At 39.1% G+C, this 22948-nt stretch overlaps 1 protein-coding gene across 3 annotated transcripts in view; it reads left to right on the forward strand.

Annotated features, from left to right (window-relative positions):
- ctif (CBP80/20-dependent translation initiation factor) overlaps positions 1 to 22948 on the forward strand; it is a 125381-nt gene that overhangs the window by 23952 nt on the left and 78481 nt on the right. For all 3 annotated transcript variants that reach the window (XM_061876484.1, XM_061876486.1, XM_061876485.1), the window contains exons 2-4: positions 11436 to 11679; positions 18881 to 18958; positions 19041 to 19163. In XM_061876484.1, the coding sequence (XP_061732468.1) occupies positions 11503 to 11679; positions 18881 to 18958; positions 19041 to 19163 (378 nt within the window). In that variant the 5' untranslated portion in view covers positions 11436 to 11502. The remainder of the gene's footprint in view (positions 1 to 11435; positions 11680 to 18880; positions 18959 to 19040; positions 19164 to 22948) is intronic.

A 22948-nucleotide genomic window follows, 5' to 3' on the forward strand; every position in this document is an offset into this window, starting at 1 on the left:
AGATACTAAGTATATTATTATGACTTAGTAAATCAATATTTTGACTTAGTAATTTACTAAGTCAAAATAATGACAAAATAATGACATACTAAGTCAAATTAATGACTTGCTGTAAGTGTTCGCAATAAGCGTTTGGAAAGAAAAAGGAGTTAAAAGTGGGGCCACATGCTGACATATGCTCAACTTATCATGTTTAATTTATTACAGCATTTGGGAAGCCTGTAGTTGATTTTTATAACATAGTATTCCCAGGGCATTCAATCATAACATCCATACACATGTCACATTTTGTTTGCCATGACGTAATGATACATTGTAAATGTTAACATTGTTTACATAGACACACCACCGCTGCGGAGAGAACAGGTTGAAAAGAAAGTGTCATAAGGAGGTGTTGGCTAATGGGCAAATAAAGAGGAGGATGTTGGAAATGTGTGTTTGTATATATTACTTTATTTAGTCATTTATTGTTTAATACTATATGTGCACACTTTTGAAAAGTAAATTTTGTCCATTAAAAAGCAAGGAATTGGTCCAAATATTTACAGTAAACACAAAATTCACCAACACACTTCATTCTCAATCCACACCTTCTACAAAACTGTGTACAAAAGTTACAATATCAATGAACAGTAGTGCACAATAGTACAGTATATGACAATAAAAACACTGATTTTGGCAGTAATATACAATGGTATGTGGTTCTTGACCTGTTTTACCTTGATGCCAACCTTTTCTACTACAGAGGGGCCCACTCAAATATTAACACTGAATTGATCATTTTGCTTTTTATTTTAATTGTAGTCAATAATTATTTCTAACCTACTTACAGTTTAACAGGATAAGAGTTGTCAAGTAATCTGAAACCATGTGTTTAACACAAAGATTATTATCAAGGCTTAGGTCAGGCTTATTAAAAAAGTAAATACTATTCAAATATACTGCACAAGAAGGGACTCATAAAAACTGATGAACAATAAACTTACATTTATTACACAATGTAAATGAATTCTAACTACATTAATAGTAAATAATTAATATACATGTTTCTTCACTAAACTGTCAATATAATTAAAGTGCAAATGAACATACAACTTCACCGCTTTAGTCAAAATTTCTGCACTTAAAAAACTTTTATGACTTCAGCCCCAGACTTTGTCTGTTTCTTTGATATAGTCATTACTGTCACAAGTGGTGGGAAAGTGTATTACAACTGAGTACCACTGCGGGCCGTATGGACCACAGCTGAGAGACATATTTTTTAGTGGGTCTCGAGGGGGCGGTCACGTCCCAACAGTGCACCCCAGTCCTATGCAATTGTCTTGATAGACAATAACGCACTTGTTCTTCATGGTAGTGTTAAAAATTATATGACGCATGTAATGTTATTATTTGTATATACGTCTAGTTGATAAATAATGACAAGGTTTTGTTGTCATAGTGCTAATCGCAATAACTACAGCAGAGAAAGGACAAGTAGTAGAACATGGATGGATGGACCAACACAGCTTTGTTGTTCGTTGTTGTTGTTGTTGTTAGCAATTGTTGCGTCCCTTGTTCTCCGTCTTTTTTTCTGGAATCACAACAACGTGGCAATGTCATCACTATTAATAAGTGTTATTTTGCTTGTCCGCACAATAATGACAATTCAGCATTATCAGACTTTCCCATTCTAGAGCTCGTTCTTAACCACTATCGATTCAGGCCACCTAGAACGTTGTTCCTGTGTGGATGAAAGGCTAAAAGAATTCATTACTTTTCCGTTCCCGTCTGAAACGTTTCATTTAGACAGGTTTTTAATTTCTGGCAGACCAGGTTGTATAATGTGTGTTAAGAGGTGGCGGTATAATACATATCTACATCTAATGTATGTAGTTTTAAGGTAAAGCTACATTCATAGAAAGCGGTAATGTGTTTATGAGCAATGGTGAACAGGTAGCGCCAAATAAAAAAACAGAAAAACACAGGATGTCAGTTAAAAGGGGAACTAGAGGTCGGGGAAATAATAATAATTGATTAGTAAACATCAACACAACAATATAATTTATTAGTATACATCAATAATCAATCTCAGGGCATTCAATCGATCACAACTGGACTGTTTGGTTTGTCTTAAAAAAACATTTCGCCTCCCTTCATAGTAGGCTTCATCGGTTCGTGCTCAAAGATTTAGATTGGTCAGGTCGAGTCTAGCGACTGGTGCCAAAACCCCAAATGTTTATACTCCAACCACCAGGAAGCTGTGCCTGGGCAAATATGTTTTTGCCCTATCGTAGTGAGAAAAACAACTGTTTTGTTGCAAACGAGCAATCCCAATTTTAAAGCCAACGATAGTTGTTGAAGTGTAAATTCCCCTTGTTAGCAATGAGGTATCGGCAGAAAAATTGCTGTGGATCGACTAGTACTAATCCAAATTAGTCTGAATCCCTCACATAAGCATTCCATTCAGTTGTAAACAAATGGCACAAATGTTTCTAACTCCTGTCATTTGTTGGAGGCTAAATTGCAGAGTATTTTAGGAATGGTTGAAAGGACAGTATGTGGGAGACAGGTGGTGTCGCAGACCAACTCCCCTGTTCAGGGATGGCTTTTCAACCTTGAAATAGATGACTTCCTTCACTCCTCTCTCGTACCATTAGTCTTCCCTGTCCAGAATCTGTACACGTGTTGTCAAATGAGAGCCGTTTCTCCTTGAGGTGCAGGTAGACAGCTGAGTTTTGGCCCGAAGAGAGTCTATGCTGTGCCATGTGTCACCTTTTTCCTCATCATCCACTCTGTTCTTGTTGTTTCTGGAACTGGATGCACTTTTCACAAATGAGCAGCTGGGGTAGCGACAGTCCAGTTGCGATCTTTTGAATGCCCTGAGATCACAATGACCTGGATTGTTTAGAACATTCATAGACTGTAATCAATAATCTATTATATTTATTGTAAATAAAGAATGCAGTCAGTTCTAAACTTCGACTGACTGTTGCGAGCCACGGCCAGCTCCTTTATTATTGGGGACTTTTGGTACAGTTTTGCACACATTTTCATTATTTAATAAATATGGGAATTAATTTAACTGTGTCTGATTTCAAATTGATTATTTTTTATTTTTTTAATTTGCAGTGATATTCGCTTATTTAGTGAACCGAGAAGAAATGTAAAACTGCATCAATATACATAAATTAAAGATGCATCAATAATGAATTTTTATCGACTCGTGAGGTGCCTAAAGATTCAAACTTTTAAGGGGAAATGCACTATTTTTTGGTAATTTTGCCTATAATTCACAATTATGGTCGTGTTAACCATGAAGTCGAGTGATTTGCATAATTTCCTATGAGGATATGATTTTCTTTGAAAAGGAAAAACAATGAATACATTCGTACATTTAAAAACACATCTGTTATTAATTAGTATTAACATAATTTTTTTATTCCCAAAAAGGGAATAAGCGGTAGAAAATGGATGGATGGATAGATAATTTTTTTTATCGTTTTTCCATATTTTTATTTGTTGCTGCCTTTTACAGTGGTAGAAAATGGATGGATGGATGGGATTTTTACAATGTATTTAGTTGACATTTTTTATGTGTTTGCAGACTTTGAATTGTTTTTTTTTAAATTAAAAACTATCAACAAACCTAGCGTCTTCTTCTGGTGATATAAAGGAACTTACTCGTGTTTAGAGACTCTACTTCTGTCCCTCGATGTCCATGACAAAAGAAGAAAGCTGCATCCAGCATGACATTTCACTTCTTTCGTGTGTTCCTCTATTTCAGTGCGTCTCAAATATTTTCTGTTACGCCCCCCCATGCACCCCCCCCCCCCCGAGAAAGAGGCAAAATATTTGCGCCCCCCACCCCATTCTCCACCATTGTGTAATTTGTGTATAAACTTGTTATAACTATACCTCTGCGTAAAATTGTAAGTTTATTAACATTAAAATAAACAACACACCGGTCTGTCCTCATCTCCCACCGTGGTTTCAGTGAAGCCAAGTGCTACATACGCTTCATCAAATTCTGGTAGGGCAAAGAAAAGCATGTTCCCGGAGGGCCCACTGTGGCATCATACAAAAGTCCGCTTACAGTGGAGCCTATGGGAGCCGCTCTATTCTGCCTATAAATCCCATAATAAAACATCCTAACACCTCTATTAGTGTTTTATACACATGATGTAAGTATATATGTATTGTAGTAACAGGTGCATGTATGCATTTATGGTCTAAGACAAACAGACTCGAGAACAGTTTTTTTTACCTAAAGCCATAACCACGGTGAACTCTTATAGTTAAGCACCTCCTGTGTGTGCAATTTTTACGTTCCACCTACAATCTTAATGCTTCTGTATATATGTGGGTTCTTCCGAGGATGTCGTAGTCGTAATAGTTTGTGCAGTCCTTTGAGACATTTGTGATTTGGGGCTGTATAAATAAACATTGATTGATTGATGTATATAGTATAATATGTATTTCCTGTAAATAACACATTGAACATAAATTGTTCCCAGAACTGGACTGTGCACCTTACCTCCTTTAGCACTATTTTTGTTTTTATTTTCTTCCTATGTTTTGCATATTTTGTAGACCGTTGCACTGATACTGGAGTTGTTTTTAATCTCCATGTATAGTTACAATAAAAGGCATTCTATTCATTCTATTTAAAATAACATTTAATATTTACGTATTTCGCTAATGTTAAGCATAAGTGGTGCATTAATAATAATTAAAAAGCGCGTCACAACTTTTTTTGCAACATCACATATATCACTCACTGCAGACATGAGAGCCAACAAATATGATAAAATATCACTTACTGAACAAGGTCTGCTGTCATTAGGATGGCGACTGATAGAATCTTGTTATGTTACTTTTAGATGAATGACTCATAATCGTTGCGAAGAAAAGGGGGTTTGTGTTGTTCTTGCCATTTCTGGGTCCAAATTGGCTGTCAAACTGTTCCCACTGGTTGCAATATGACTTCTTACTTCTATTCAGGTGAGAGGCGTGATTTATGATCACCACAAGCAGGGAAGATATTTCGATATAGGCAACCGAGGCACATGCGCTTGTGATTATGGCGCTACTGTAAATAGTTTGTCTGTGTTAGCGCTTATAATAACAATATCACTAATACTTGGTTAATATTCAGGGAACAACATGTAAATGGAGTTTTATGGGCAGTTTTTAGATGGTTATGTATTGGGTTTTATGGGCAGAACAAAGGACCTCCCATTGGCTTCGTTGTAAGTGGACTTTTTTATGTTTATTTACGAGTTAAAATGCACTAAAAATAATACATCCATCATGTCTTTCATAATGACTGTGAACGATGGGCAATATTAAAAAAAAAGTGCAGTTTCCCTTTAACAATATTACTGCAATATTTTAAGTATTTCTTTATACTTTTTTGTTACACACAAAATAATCGATTCAGAATTGTAATATAATTGAATTGCAATTCGGATTTAATTACATTTTCCCAGCAGACATTGTCAATAGTGCACAATCACTAAACAAAATTAAAAACTACCCTCTACTATTAATTCAAATCTTTAGTTTTGCTTCTCTAAGTCTTCCTGTGTACATACATATATTCCCTGAATTTGTAACAATAACAAATATAGATTTTTTGAAGATAACAAATAATCCTTCATATACTGATTCTATTACTTTTGGTATTGACACCACCGATATATGAATCGATCCGCTCTCCCCTTACGTGTACGCTTCACATAACAGAGCACATGTGCAACATATTTAGCTTTTTCCTCCAGTGATAATGGTAATCATACTTGTAAGAAATGCATTGTTAGCTGGAGGACCACAAATAAATAATCAGCCAAAGGCGTTTTTGTGATAAGCATTGAGTTAAAGGGCATTAATCATAAATTTCACGGAAATTAGCCATTACTGATCAGTAGCCAAATCATTCTAACAGCCCCGCAGAACACTTTAACCCCTGCCTCCTATTTATTTTTTTAACATGAATTTGAGCTTTTTTTGAGCTTTTTTTCAGCCTCCAGAAAACAAACATAGCACCCAATTATAATTTACAAACTCTTGTGTTAAAACGTGGATATAGTTCAATGAACAGCTATAGCCCTCGCTGTGAACCCTCTCTCGGAAATAGAATACGCCAAATTCCATCTAAAACCTACGCGTGAGATTGTTAAACCAGCCAGTCTGTAGTAGACCAGATTAGAAGTATTAGCAGCTCTCGCTGTATGTGGTGAGAACACTGACTTGGCATTCCCACTGAGGAGACTGAGGTCTTAGGTTTTAAACTCTGCCTTTATGTCTGGTTGTTGTATAATCACATCTTACCAGACGGGCTCTTAAAGTTGTTTTGCTGTACCATGTAAAAAGGAATCACACCAAAGTTTTGTATATACAGTTGTGGTCAAAAGTTTACATTCACTTGTACATTTTTGTTTTATCTGACATCACATGGACAAAGATAAGATCTTCTGGAGGAATGTTCTGTGGAAGCATGAAAAAAAAATTGAGCAGTTTTGCCACAATACCAGCAATATGTTTGGAGGAGAAAAGGTTAGGCTTTTAATCCCAGGAATACCATTCCTACCGTCAAGCATGGTGGTGGTAGTATTATAATTTCGGCCTGTTGTGCTGCCAATAGAACTGGTGCTTTACAGAGAGTAAATGGGACAATAAAAAAGGATTCTTCAGGACAACCTAAAATCATCAGCCCGGAGGATGGGTTTTGGGCGCAGTTTGGTGTTCCAACAGGACAATGACCCCAAACACACGTCAAAAGTGGTAAAGGAATGGCTAAATCAGGCTACAATTAAGATTTTAGAATGGCCTTCCCAAAGTCCAGACTTAAATGTGTGGACAATGCTGAAGAAACAAGTCCATGTCAGAAAACTAACCCATTTAGCTGAACTGCACCAATTTTGTCAAGAGGAATGCTCAAAGATTCGAACAGAAGCTTGCCAGAAGCTTGTGGATGGCTACCAAAAGCGCCTTATTGCAGCGAAACTTGCCAAGGGACATGTAACCAAATATTAACATTGCTGTATTTATACTTTTGACCCAGCAGATTTGCTCACATTTTCAGTAGACCCATAATATTATGTTCTTTACAAGTGTATCTAAACTTTTAAACACAACTATACCTAGGCTATATGTGGCGCCACAGGACAAAAGGCCAACTGCAGCAACTTGAGAAAAACACATTTTTAAAATCCGTTAAGGTGATTGGAGTTACATTATAAGAAAATAATGGATTTTTAGCTCCAATGTTTTTGGATTGTAGGCTCAACCAAACCCACTGTACCACCTCTTCTACCATGCTTGAACACATGAACAATACTGACATAAGACTACAGTTGAATCTGTTCTGTGTTAATGGATGCGTCAATATCAATTGGCACTACTACCCTACAAGTCAAGGACAACCATGCACATCTGACTAGCCATGTAGTCAGCTGTATAGTACATTAACTGGCACAAGATCAATGTACTTTATGGAATACATATAGCAAAATCTGCCAAAGCACCAAGTGCCGAGATGCACTGCAGACCAGCAAAACTTTTTTAATCATGCTATAACTACTGTACAGTATACACTGTACTTTATATCCACTGATTTGTTTTGGTACTAAACATGTAGGCCCTAATTATTTGCAAAAACAATTTTAGACAGCTCGTTGGCAACAACAGGTCAAGAGATTTTTTGGGATGTATTTTTCCTCCTCCTGTCATGTGACTTGGCAGACAAACATTAGTTACACATTGACCACTGAAAAACTGGACAAGTAAGAGTCGCAGTAGAGTTTTCTAAATGACAAGCTAGCCACGTTTCCACCAAGCAGCACAGTTCACTCCACTTATCCTCAGTAGGGTGAAGATCGGCTGAGTAAATGCTAATCAGGATTACCGTATTTTTCGGACTATAAATCACAGTTTTTTTCATAGTTTGGGGGGTGCGACTTATACTCAGGATCGACTTATGTGTGAAATTATTAACACATTACCGTAAAATATCAAATAATATTATTTAGCTCATTCACGTAAGAGACTAGACGTATAAGATTTCATGGGATTTCGGGATTAGGATTGACAGATTGTTTGGTAAACGTATAGCATGTTCTATATGTAATAGTTATTTGAATGACTCTTACCATAATATGTTACGTTAACATACCAGGCACCTTCTCAGTTGGTTATTTATGCGTCATATAATGTACACTTATTCAGCCTGTTGTTCACTATTCTTTATTTATTTTAAATTGCCTTTCAAATTTCTATTCTTGGTGTTGGGTTTTATCAAGTAAATTTCCCCCAAAAATGCGATTTATAATCCAGTGTGACTTAATATGTTTTTTCCCTTCTTTCTTATGCATTTTCGGCAGGTGCGACTTTTACTCCAGAGCGATTTATACTCCGAAAAATACGGTAGTTGCATTGCCATTTAAGGCAGAAATGATGACAATTGGCTAACAGTGATCTGACCATGGGGACCGCTACTTAAAAGCGAGACCGATCAAAAGGAAACATCAATTAATCCCGTATCATGGGGCACAGTACTGGGGGGAGGAAGTCTTGGACAATACAAAGGGTTCCCAAAATATAGGTACAAATTAAAACACTATGAAAAGCTGCCTGGAGTAGTGATGGCTGCTGATCTTTCAAGAAGGGGAGATCATTTTCAGCTACTCTCTAAACATGAGTACAGTCTCCAACAACAGATACAATATATAAAGATGCTAAATTGGACAAAGAAAATATTATTTAGAGGATTATAAAATTCTCCATATCAACGGATTGAAACTTGAAAAATGCTCTGGCAGCGATTTATATCGCCCGCTTTCCGTACACTTCCAGAAGACTTTGATGGCCAGGACAAAGCCGAGCATTTATCCAATGATTGATTGGTTTGGCTGCAGTGGGACAACCCACTCTATGCTTTGGACGCTACTGAAATCAATAAGAAGAAAGTCGCGTCAGTCAAAGTGTAGCTGATTCCCAACAAGAGTTGAACGCATTCTAGACCGTAGTTAGTCAATGAAATGTAAACACAAAAGTACATATTTGACCACTTTACAGGAAGCTGGGCTTCCCTTTCAGTCTTGCAGCAATCACCGCTGGGATTTGGGAAGCCAATGTGATTTATTTTTATTTTCATGAGGCCTATATTTAATGGCTGTGCCTCTGCCTCTTTTTATTTTTGAATTGACTGGGTACTTTACCAAATTTCAGTAAATGACTCAAAATAGCACTTTATTATTTTCTCAACTATGTTTAATTTGTCATGTTCTGAACTCTGCTGCCCAAAAAAGTTGTATTATAGTGGCGGTCTGCATAGAAGCACAGTAGCTCAACATCCCATCAGTGACGTCATGTTCATTTTCTGCTTACTATTGAGACTAAATCAACAGCGACTTTGCTGGTGGCAGCCAAATAGTGCATTTTCCCTCAACTGCTTTTATCTACACAATTCTTGACAATCAGTTAATCCATTACTATGCCAGTCCTATTATTTTCTATGTTAAATTCTAGTAAGACACTGCCACCTGACACAAATAGAGAGAAATTCTAGTTGGACACTGCCACCTGACACAAATAGAGAGTCGCCACTGCTTGATTGATGACAGTCATGACAGTTGCCAGACAAATGCACAGGACTTCTCAGCAAGTCGGCAGACCTCAGCAGATACCATTCTGTATGCTTCAGGGGTATAAATCCTCTTTGCATGGCTGCTGATCAAGCCCTGATGTAAAGAAGCTTAGTAGCGATAGGCACCCGGGCAGGAAGCTGATTCCCTGTCGGCCAGGGGTCAGACAGGAGGAGGAAGGTGGAGGTCGTGAAAGAGTTGAAAAAACAAGGGATCAGATTTAACCAATATAAATATATTGGTCAAATCTGTTCCCTTAAATGGTATCTGCACTTTTGGGGGAATTTTGCCTCGTTTACAATCGTTTACAATCATTGAGAGAGACAAGAACACACTTCTTTTATTTATTTTTTGGTTTAAAGATGGTATCGCTTGCAAGATGCAGCTAATGGGAGTCACCGCTGTAGCCTTCAAAGCCCTCTAAAACAACTTCAAAACCATGATTTATATACAAATTCTTTGTGTGTGTATATATATATCTATATATCTATATCTATATAGATATATAGATATAGATATATCTATATCTATATATATAGATGTATCTATATCTATATATCTATATAGATATATATATATATATATATATATATATATCCATCCATTTTCTACCGCTTATTCCCTTTGGGGTCGCGGGGGGCGCTGGTGCCTATCTCACGCTGTTGCCTATCTCACCCTGGACAAGTCGCCACCTCATCACAGGGCCAACACAGATAGACAGACAACACTCACACTCACACTCACATTCACACAATAGAGACAATTTAGTGTTGCCAATCAACCTATATATATACATATATATATAAAATGTAGTAACAGACACGTTCATAACAATATGTAATTTGTAAAATTTTTTACCGTGTGTTGGTCATTTTAAGCAATACCGTAAGTTCTTTCATAAGTGCATTTATTTCCGTTTCCATAGCAAAGCACTTCTGACTTCCGGCGGTAAATGTCTGTTCCTACTTCCGGAAACAAATGTGGCTGTGTTGTAATCATGGCAGACTTGGCAACAGACAAGAAGAATACAATTTTTGGACGAATGACGATTCACAACCTTATCTTTTTGAAGCTGAACATATGGAGGATGAACTGCTGCTTATAGAAGCGAGCCCGAGAGAGTGAGACTAGCATGACTCGACAATGCGAATGTGGAATTTTGAGCCAAGCTATGTCAAAATCGATGGCGTGCCTATCCCAAATAAACCGGAAACAGACAACTGTCCGTCAAGTGACTCATTATAACATTGATCATGATACATGCAACACATCACTGTTGAACTAGCTAGCTGTGTACAAACACAACTTGAAATAATAAATATTTTACTGATACTGTAATATGATTGTTCATGTTTTTCAGTCAGTACAAATTGGTGTCTTGTCGCGTTATGTGCCTTACAAACTCAAAAGCCTTTCAGCTGATGACATAGTTTCCAGCTTAACTCTTGCCATAGCTAGCTTATGGCTAAAGGCTGAAGTATGGCGATGTCTTACTACGCTAGAAAATTGTTTGTCAATGTTCATTCTTACATTAACAATGTCAGTCCATCTTAGTTATTGTTATACAACACAGGCAAGCGGGAATGGTGAATGTTGACAGTAGCAGAGGTTGTGCATGTTGGATTTGATGTAGTGTAAAGATCGGGCCTGATGTGGCTGCAGAGAAATGATGGTGCATGTATGGATGCTTGTTGACAGCAGCAAGGCCATTTGTTGCTGTCGGATTAGGAAGTGAGCGGTTATGATACAATGCAAAGTCATATTATGCTGACTCAGCTCACACAGACTTTCCCCTGCTTCCCTGCCCAGGTCACTGTCCTCCCCTCCGTCTCCGCCTCCTCCTCCCCACCTCTCATTCACCTCCACTCTCGTTGCCATGGAGAGCTCATCAGTGGCATCAGCGTCGTCCGAGGCGGGGAGCACTCGCTCGCAGGAGATCGAGGAGCTGGAGCGCTTCATCGACAGCTACGTATTGGAGTACCAGGTGCAGGGCCTTCTGGGAGACAAGGCGGATGGAGACTTGAATCAGGACGACGAAGGGAAGGGGCCACAGGTAAGAGCTTCATTTTATATGAAGTTCAAGTAATTCCAGTAACTTTCCTAGACGAGTTGCAAAATAAATCAAAACAGGTAGTCAGATATTGCAATACCAATACACAGTTCCTCCAAGATTATGCGATAGTGCCAATTAACGCAAAATCAACCAATGTTCAAAACCTTTAATTTAAGATGCATGTTAAGCATATTTTTCAGGTTTGTTGAAATCCTTGGCTTTTTGGGTTTACCACACTAATTAGAAATAAATAAAGAGACAAGGAGATTTATGATGATTAAAAAAAAAGCCTTAACATTGCCAAATTTGATGCAACTTTTTACTGTCGCGAAATCCGGTATTCACAAAAAGAAGCTGCCAAAATCCTAGAGCAGGGGTGTCAAACTTATTTTAGCTCAGAAACCCGCATGAAGGAAAAGTTGTGCACATGCGGGCCGCACTGTTAAAATAATGGCATTGAAACTAAAAAATAAAGACAACTTCAGATTGTTTTTTTTTGTCTTTCTTTGGCCAAAATTGGAACAAACACATTCTGAAGATATTACAATAAAAATATAGAAAAAAATACCGGCAGCGGTGAAGTTTAGATCCATGAAGAAAGTGAATGAATGTTTACAACTGAATACATTTGCATATGCAAAAACTGTGGTAACACTTTAGTATGGGGAACATATTCACCAACAATTAGTTGCTTATTAACATGCAAATTAGTAACATAATTTCTCTTAGTCATTATTAAGCACTTATTTATGCCTTATTCTGCATGGCCTTATTATACAACCAGTAAGTCATTAACCAAGAGTCTTCCCTCAAATAACTTCAGAATCAATCAATCAATCAATGTTTACTTATATAGCCCTAAATCCCTAGTGTCTCAAAGGGCTGCACAAACCACTAGACATCCTCGGTAGGCCCACAAAAGGGCAAGGAAAACTCACACCCAGTGGGACGTCGGTGACAATGATGACTATGAGAACCTTGGAGAGGAGGAAAGCAATGGATGTCGAGCGGGTCCAACATGATACTGTGAAAGTTCAATCCATAATGGATCCAACACAGTCGCGAGAGTCCAGTCCAAAGCGGATCCAACACAGCAGCGAGAGTCCCGTTCACAGCGGAGCCAGCAGGAAACCATCCCAAGCGGAGGCGGATCAGCTGCGCAGAGATGTCCCCAGCCGATACACAGGCAAGCAGTACATGGTCACCGGATCGGACCGGACCCCCTCCACAAGGGAGAGTGGGACATAGAATAAAAAGAAAAGAAACGGCAGATCAACTGGTCTTAAAAGGGAGTCTATTTAAAGGCTAGAGTATACAAATGAGTTTTAAGGTGAGACTTAAATGCTTCTACTGAGGTGGCATCTCGAACTGTTACCGGGAGGGCATTCCAGAGTACTGGAGCCCAAACGGAAAACGCTCTATAGCCCGCAGACTTTTTTTGGGCTTTGGGAATCACTAATAAGCCGGAGTCCTTTGAACGCAGATTTCTTGCCGGGACATATGGTACAATACAATCGGCAAGATAGGATGGAGCTAGACCGTGTAGTATTTTATACGTAAGTAGTAAAACCTTAAAGTCACATCTTAAGTGCACAGGAAGCCAGTGCAGGTGAGCCAGTACAGGCGTAATGTGATCAAACTTTCTTGTTCTTGTCAAAAGTCTAGCAGCCGCATTTTGTACCAACTGTAATCTTTTAATGCTAGACATGGGGAGACCCGAAAATAATACGTTACAGTAGTCGAGGCCAGACGTAACAAACGCATGGATAATGATCTCAGCGTCTTTAGTGGACAGAATGGAGCGAATTTTAGCTATATTACGGAGATGAAAGAAGGCCGTTTTAGTAACGCTTTTAATGTTTGCCTCAAAGGAGAGAGTTGAGTCAAAGATAATACCCAGATTCTTTACCGTGTCGCCTTGTTTAATTGTTTGGTTGTCAAATGTTAGAGTTGTATTATTAAATAGAGTTCGGTGTCTAGCAGGACCATTTATCAGCATTTCCGTTTTTTTGGCGTTGAGTTGCAAAAAGTTAGCGGACATCCATTGTTTAATTTCATTAAGACACGCCTCCAGCTGACTATAATCCGGCGTGTTAGTCAGCTTTAGGGGCATGTAAAGTTGGGTGTCATCAGCATAACAGTGAAAGCTAACACCGTATTTGCGTATGATGTCACCTAGCGGCAGCATGTAGATGCTGAAGAGTGCAGGGCCAAGGACCGAACCCTGGGGAACTCCACACGTTACCTTAACGTAGCCCGAGGTCACATTGTTATGGGAGACACACTGCATCCTATCAGTAAGATAAGAGTTAAACCAAGACAGGGCTAAGTCTGACATACCAATTCGTGTTTTGATACGTTCTAATAAAATATTATGATCGACGGTATCGAAAGCAGCGCTAAGATCGAGGAGCAGCAACATAGATGACGCATCAAAATCCATCGTTAGCAATAGATCATTAGTCATTTTTGCGAGGGCTGTCTCCGTGGAGTGATTTGCCCTGAAACCGGATTGAAAGGTTTCACATAGATTGTTAGACGCTAAGTGTTCATTTAACTGCTTCGCAACAATTTTTTCGAGGATTTTTGAAATAAAGGGAAGGTGAGACACCGGTCGGTAGTTTACCATGAGGTCAGGATCGAGGTTAGGTCTTTTAAGAAGAGGATGAATAACCGCTTTTTTGAATGCTAGGGGAACAGTGCCCGAGGAAAGTGATAAGTTTATAATATTTAGCACTGATGGACCTAATAATACAAAGAGCTCCTTGATCAGTTTCCCAGGAAGAGGGTCAAGTAAACATGTTGTTTGTTTTATTCCATTTACACGTTGTAACAATTCCTCTAATGTTATTTCCTCAAAACGAGAGAAACTATTTTGGAGGGCAGTATCCGCCGTATATACCATCGTATCAGTGTTAACAGAACCCCGTTGTAGCTGGGACGCATTGTCTTTAATCTCCTTTCTAATGACTTCAATTTTCTTACTAAAGAATTGCATAAAGTCATCAGCTGAGTGGGTGGAGCTACAGGAGGGGGTCCCTTGTTGGGTTAGCGATGCTACCGTACTAAACAAAAATTTAGGATCGTTTTTATTACGGTGGATGAGATTTGAGTAATATTTAGCTTTAGCTAAGGTAAGCATGCGTTTATAAGTTATTAAACCATCACTCCATGCTTGATGGTGCACCTCAAGTTTAGTCGTGCGCCATTTGCGTTCCAGCTTTCTACATAATAATTTCTGAGCTCTAGTTTCTTCCGTAAACCACGGGGTACGCTTTTTTGGAGCCTTTTTTAACTTTAGCGGTGCTATGTTATGATGCGTGCAGTTTATCAAAGCAACAAACAAACAATCGGAAAATCCCCGTTACTGAGGTGGCTAACCATGATGCGTGCAGTTTATCGAAGCAACAAACAAACAACCGGAAAATTCCCGTCGTATCAATTCCTAGATATGGTCGTAATTATACTAAATGCACTGGGCATTATAAACACAACATTATTAATATTGCTACTACGGATAATTTGATCAAAAATTCCCTAAAACAGCCCCCTACCTATAATATAGGTTTTTTAAACATAAGATCATTGTCTCCCAAAACGTTGTTAGTTAATGATATCATCAGAGACAACAATCTTAACGTCATCGGTCTCAGCGAAACCTGGCTTAAACCAAACGACTTTTTTGCGCTAAATGAGGCATTTCCTCCTAACTTTACACATGCGCATATGGCCCGTCCGCTTAAAAGGGGTGGGGGGGTCGCACTAATATACAACGAAAACTTTAACCTTAGTCCTAACATAAATGATAAATATAAATCGTTTGAGGTGCTTACTATGAAGTCTGTCACACCGCTGCCTCTACACCTGGCTGTTATCTCCCGCCCCCCAGGGCCCTATTCGGACTTTATCAATGAATTCTCAGAGTTCGTTGCTGATCTAGTGACACACGCCGATAATATAATCATAATGGGGGACTTTAATATCCATATGAATACCCCATCGGACCCACCGTGCGTAGCGCTCCAGACTATAATTGATAGCTGTGGTCTCACACAAATAATAAATGAACCCACGCATCGCAACGGTAATACGATAGACCTAGTGCGTGTCAGGGGTATCACCGTTTCCAAAGTTACGATACTCCCGTATACTAAAGTATTGTCCGATCATTACCTTATAAAATTCGAGGTTCAGACGCATGTTCGTCAAACTAATAATAATAATAACTACTATAGCAGCCGCAACATTAATACGGCCACGACAACTCTTGCTGACCTACTGCCCTCGGTAATGGCACCATTCCCAAAATATGTGGGCTCTATTGATAACCTCACTAACAACTTTAACGACGCCCTGCGCGAAACCATTGATAACATAGCACCGTTAAAGTTAAAAAAGGCTCCAAAAAAGCGTACCCCGTGGTTTACAGAAGAAACTAGAGCTCAGAAATCATTATGTAGAAAGCTGGAACGCAAATGGCGCACGATTAAACTTGAGGTGCACCATCAAGCATGGAGTGATGGTTTAATAACTTATAAACGCATGCTTACCTTAGCTAAAGCTAAATATTACTCAAATCTCATCCACCGTAATAAAAACGATCATCTTGGATATAAGAATGATTTCTTATTAGTAGCTCTGCCCTTAATCCTAACACTTATATGTTCCCCGAGTGTCCAAATAACTCTTACCATATTTGGTAACACTTTAGTATGGGGAACATATTCACGATTAATTAGTTGCTTATTATTACCGTATGTTCCCCATACTAAATTGTTACTAAAAATGTGTTTTTATTTGTATTATTATTTTTTTTTTACAAATTGAATAACGTTTGTAACAACTTTTTTCCAAAACACAATATAGAATGTAAGATATCACAGGATAATGCATGCATATCATTGCACAGGTCGCCCAGGAGGAGGGGTCCCCACATCTGCGATCCCCTCCAAGGTTTCTCATTGTAGCCCATTGGGTTGAGTTTTTGCTTGCCCTGATGTGGGATCTGAGCCGAGGATGTTGTTGTGGCTTGTGCAGCCCTTTGAGACACTCCTGATTTAGGGCTGTATAAATAAACTTTGATTGATTTATCGTTTGTTTTCAAAACAGTTACAAAAAATTAGGACCCCAAAAATGTATTGTGGGACCCCATTTTTATGACTTGATGGGGTCCCTGGGATTTTGCAAATTCCTAGCGCCAACACTGATTGAGTATTGGTGCGTGCATAAGAGCAGCAGGCAGCTGTGGCCTCCGGACCGGTTCTAATACTAATCAAATATCATCACGGGAGCCATAGATAATTCATTCGCGGGCCGGATCTGGTCCGCGGGCCTTGACTTTGACACATAGGTCCTAAAAAGATTGAATACATATACAACAACATACTGTACCATTAAGGAGTGATACAGGAGGACACAAATGTTAGCAATGCTAACTTCGCTGCAGTATGTAAGTGCAATATATGCACAGTAGGGCTGGGCGATATTGCCTTTTTTTAATATCTCGATATTTTTAGGCCATGACACGATATATATCTTGATATTTTGCCTTAGCCTTGAATTAACACTTGATGCCCCGCCTTCCGCCCGATTGTTGCTGAGATAGAAACCAGCGACCCCAAAGGGAATTAGCGGTAGAGAATGGATGGATGGAGGGCATATAATCACAGCAGTATGATGATTCTATGTGTCTACATTAAAAGATTCTTGTTCATACTGCCTTAATATATGCTCATTTTAAACGTTCATGCAGAGAGGGAAATCACGACTGAGATAATTTAGCAAAACTGTATTTAGTAATCAGTTATTAAGCTGTGGCACAAACATTCATGTCATTTCAAAACAAAGTGGAAGATGGTCAGAGACATTTTAAAACAAACTGAAAGTGCACTTTGGTGCATGATGTCAATAAGATGATATATCAAAACAAAAATAAATTAAAGTGAACTTTTTGTACAGAACGCCACTACAATAGTTTAAAACAAAGTGCACTTTTGTGCATGATGTCACACAAGATATTTCAATAACTGTCCAAAAAAAATTATCTGCATAATAGGAAATCCAATCGCTATGTGGTCGGCTCCTATGGATGTTTTCTCCTTATGTTGTTTTCATACGGCGTTGATGTGGGAATGGTTGTCTCTGCATTTTGTTGGTGTGGCACCGAACGCAGATGTTGAAATGCGGAGTAAGCTCTCTTCATTCTCTAGCAGGTGACTTTTCAAATGATGCTACATATTAGCAGCAATGATATTTTTTGTAGCAATGAGTATTAGCAGCAATGATACTTTTTGTAGCAAGGTTTTTGCCCCACACTTGACAAATTACGGTTGTCTGTTCAACATTTTCCCACTTGAAGCCAAACCGCCGCCAGACGATGGACCCCTGCTGTTTTTCTTGGGAATTAATTCTTCCTTCATTTGTTACCAGATTCGCACTTTCTTTCTCTCGTATTACCACTCGCACCACAGCTACGTTACCCATGCTGCTACCTGTCTGCTCCGCGAGGGCGTATACGTATGTGACGTATGTAAGAAGGTGCGCTTGCTGTCTGTGAGAAAGAGAGACAAGGAGTGGGAAGACCCTGTAGTGTAATGCCGGCAACTAAAAGCAACAAGACAAACCCGCGATTTATCGAGTATATTGATATATCGCCCAGTCCTTCTGTAAAGTAATCTATTTATTTATATCTGCACAATATTGCTCTTATCCTGCACTACAACAAGCTAATGGCTGTACTGTAAAGTTCAAATTTGAATCACAATAAAAGGAAGTCTGAGTCTATAAGTATGTGGGTAACATTAAAGTTATTACATTGTAATATCAACATCATTTTAGGTTAGCCTATTTGCTGAACATAAACAAAAAGATAAAATTTACAGCTTCCACATCTGTAGCTGACTGATTAATTGTCGGCAGAGCTTCTTTTTTTTCTTAGGATGCGTAGTGAAGCCCGTTGATGAGCATATACACACGCCCGGCTCATCAAAGCTAGAGGCAAATCAGAGGCGGTATTAAAAAACCTGCTCACTTGAAAACCGACCGTTTGAGCGCCTATCCTCTCAAAGGTGAAGCAGACAAGGGAAGGAGGAGGAGAGATTTTTGTCAAATTTGGTGGTCATTAACTTTGGTACGCGTTACTGTTAAGAAGTTCATAAGAGGGTACTGTGAGACCATAGTATGTGTTGTTTCTCTCCTTTAGTGGACGGACGACGGCAACTACAGCAAAGATGACAGCTGGACTTCATCCCAGGGGAGAGATTTCTCCAAACCAGTAATTGTAAGTGTGTTTAGTGTACTGCCCTACTCTTCCTAAAATAAATACTGTACAGCCAAGCCCTAATTTTTTCCCCTCCATTCAGGATGAGTGGGATAACAGCAGTAACGGCAGCACGGGCTCCAGGCCCAGTTCTGGATCCAGACCTGGTTCTGGCTCCCGATCTGGCAGCAGGGGGCAGAACAACCAGTTCAAATGCTCCTCTAAGGTACCTGGGTCAAATGTGTGTTTTCCCAAGGGTTTATCGTTGCTAAAACGTCATTTGAGTGTGTTTAACAGAGGTGGGAAATATTTTTGGCACCTCACCTTAGCTTCTGATTTTTGGGGTGATGATTCGATTTAGAATCGATTCACGATTCAACACGATTTTCGTAATATTTTATTTGTTGTATAGATTAAAACAAAACCTTTTCAAAACAGGTTATGAAAGTCCCTCTTGGCTGGTGACATACAATTTGACCTAAATAACATATTTTTAAGAATGTATTTTAGAAAATATTTTTTCAAAACTCACAGAATATTAATCTAATAAAAGAAAATTGACCAATTACAACTAGAGATGTCCGATAATATCGGACTGCCGATATTGTTGGCCGATTAATGCTTTAAAATGTAATATTGGAAATTATCGGTATCTGTTTTTTAAATTATCGGTATCGGCAGGTGTACCCCGCCTTCCGCCCGATTGTAGCTGAGATAGGCACCAGCGCCCCTCGCGGCCCCGAAGGCAATAAGCGGTAGGAAATGGATGGATGGATGGATGGGTTTCACAAAGTAAAATGTATGACTTTTTAAAACACTGCTGTGTACACGTACGTAGGGAGAAGTACAGAGCGCCAATAAACTTTAAAGGCACTGCCTTTGCGTTCCGGCCCAGTCATATAATAACTTTGGCTTTTTACACACACAAGTGAATGCATGCATACTTGGTCACAAGCCATTCAGGTCATACTGAGGGAGGCCGTATAAACAACTTTAACACTGTTACAAATATGCGCCACACTGTGAACCCACACCAAACAAGAATGACAAAAACATTTCGGGAGAACAACCACACCGTAACACAACATAAACACAACAGAACTAATACCCAGAATCCCTTGCAGCACTAACTCTTCCGGGACACTACAATATACACCCCCGCTACTCCCTACATCCCCACCTCACCCCCCCCCCCCCCCGCCCAACTCCGCCCACCTCAACATCCTCATGCTCTCTCATTGAGAGCATGTCCCAAATTTGCTGTTTTGAGGCATATTGAAAAAAATAATGCTCTTCAATAATAAATAAGGCAGTGCCATGTTGGCATTTTTTTCCATAACTTGAGTTGATTTATTTTGGAAAACCTTGTTACATTGTTTAATGCATCCAGCGGGGCATCACAACAAAATTACGCATTATAATGTGTTAAATCCACGACTGTATATATCGGTATCGGTTGATATTGGTATAGGTAATTAGGAGTTGGACAATATCGGAATATTGGATATCGGCAAAAAAGCATCTCTAACTCCAACCCAATCCCAGTCTTACAATTCTTAGGATATAAATCTACAAATAAATTGAGAAGACATAACATACAATTAAAACCAAAATTAAAAAAACTAACAGTATCAATAATACTAATGATATAAATAATAGCTGTTTCATGTTTTAATTCAAAATAATAGCTATTTCATGTTTTAATCCAAAACAATAGCTATTTCATGTTTTAATCCAAAAATTGATTCTTAAAAAAATGCAAAAAAATATTATTTTTCTATTAATTCTTGAAAATTTTGAGTCTATTTAAAATCGGAAAAAATTAAAATTGCAATTTGGTTGTGAATGTCACCCTTTCTTCCTTCCCGTTTATCTGAGCCAGAGCGTCTTCCCTTTGCTCCGGCGCCTTCCTCTTTCCTTCCTCTCTTGACTTCTGGCCCATTATGTCGTGTTTGAGCCAAGACAATCCCGCTCGCATCACTATGTTTTTCATTGTATAGTTCATATGCCAAGAACGCCATTTCCAGTTATTCATGTAGGTCATGGGCAGCACGGTGACCCAGGGGTTAGTACGTGTGCCTCACAATAAGAAGGTCCTGGGTTCAATCCTGGGCTCGGGGTCTTTGTGTGGAGTTTGCATGTTCTCCCCGAGACTGCGTGGGTTCCCTCCGGGAACTCCGGTTTCCTCCCACCGCCAAAGACATGCACCTGGGGATAAGTTGATTGGCAACACTAAATTGTCCCTAGTGTGTAAATGTGAGTGTGAATGTTGTCTGTCTACCTGTGTTGGCCCTGCGATGAGGTTTGGAATTGTCCAGGGTGTACACGCCATCCGCCGAAATACAGCTGAGATAGGCTCCAGCACTCCCCACTATGGTGTTTCAGGTGGGGGTATAAAAATATAGCGTTATATATGATTATTTATTTACAGTCATATTTACAGTGTTAGTTAATTTTTAATCTCTAACGTTACTGTTTCTGTACGCCTGTGAGTTTCCTTGCTTTCATTTTGTGCTCGACTAAGGGCAACAACAGTAACAATAACATGCGACACAAATATGATTTATAGCCACAGTGAAAAAGAGGTCTCTGTCAGGATGTTAGCAACTTAATATAGTTGGGATAGGATACATAAAATGTAACAATGAGTAAAGGATATCACTATTGGTCCTAAATACATATCAGAATTATGTCTATGGTTTGTAGAAGTTTTAATATTATATATACAAACCCCATTTCCGTATGAGTTGGGAAATTGTGTTGTATGTAAATATAAACGGAATACAATGATTTGCAAATCCTTTTCAACCCATATCCAATTGAATGCAATACAAAGACAAGATATTCGAAGTTCAAACTCATACACCATTTTTTTTTTGCAAATGATAATTAACTTAATTTCATGGCTGCAACACGTGCTAAAGTAGTTGGGAACAGGCATGTTCACCACTGTGTTACATCATCTTTTCTTTTAACAACACTCAATAAACGTTTGGGAACTGAAGAAACTAATTGTTGAAGCTTTGAAAGTGGAATTCTTTCCCATTCTTGTTTTATGTAGAGCTTCAGTCGTTCAACAGTCCGGGATCTCCGTTGTCGTATTTTACGCTTCATAATGCTCCACACATTTTCGATGGGAGACAGGTCTGGACTGCAGGCTGGCCAGGAAAGTACCCGCAATCTTTTACTACGAAGCCACGCTGTTGTAACACGTGACTTGGCATTGTCTTGCTGAAATAAGCAGGGGCGTCCATGATAACGTTGCTTGGATGACAACATATGTTGCTCCAAAGCCTGTATGGACCTTTCAGCATTAATGGTGCCTTCACAGATGTGTAAGTTACCCATGCATTGGGCACTAATACACCCCCATACCATCACAGATGCTGGCTTTTGAACTTTGCGCCTATAACAATCCGAATGGTTATTTTCCTCTTTGTTCTGGAGGACACCACGTCCTCTGTTTCCAAATATAATTTAAAATGTGGACTCGTCAGACCACAGAACACTTTTCCACTTTGCATCAGTCCATCTTAGATGAGCTCGGGCCCAGCGAAGCCGGCGGCGTTCCTCGGTGTTGTTGATAAATGGCTTTCGCTTTGCATAGTAGAGCTTTAACTTGCACTTACAGATGCAGCAACCAACTGTAATTACTGACAGTGGTTTTATGAAGTGTTCCTGAGCCCATGTGGTGATATCCTTGACACACTGATGTCGGTTTTTGATGCAGTACCGCCTGAAGGATCAAAGATCCGTAATATCATCGCTTCTGTGCAGTGATTTCTCCAGAGTCTCTGAACCATTTGATGATTTTACAGACCGTAGAGGGTAAAATCCCTGAATTCCTTGCAATAGCTCGTTGAGAAATGTTGTTCTAAAACTGTTCGACAATTTGCTTACAAAGTGGTGACCCTCGCCCCATCCTTATTTGTAAAATACTTAGCATTTCATGGAAGCTGCTTTTATACCCAATCATGGCACCCAACTGTTCTCAATTAGCCTGCACACCTG

This window comes from Nerophis ophidion, linkage group LG17 (assembly GCF_033978795.1).
Source record: "Nerophis ophidion isolate RoL-2023_Sa linkage group LG17, RoL_Noph_v1.0, whole genome shotgun sequence".
Taxonomy (NCBI): Eukaryota; Metazoa; Chordata; class Actinopteri; order Syngnathiformes; family Syngnathidae; genus Nerophis; species Nerophis ophidion.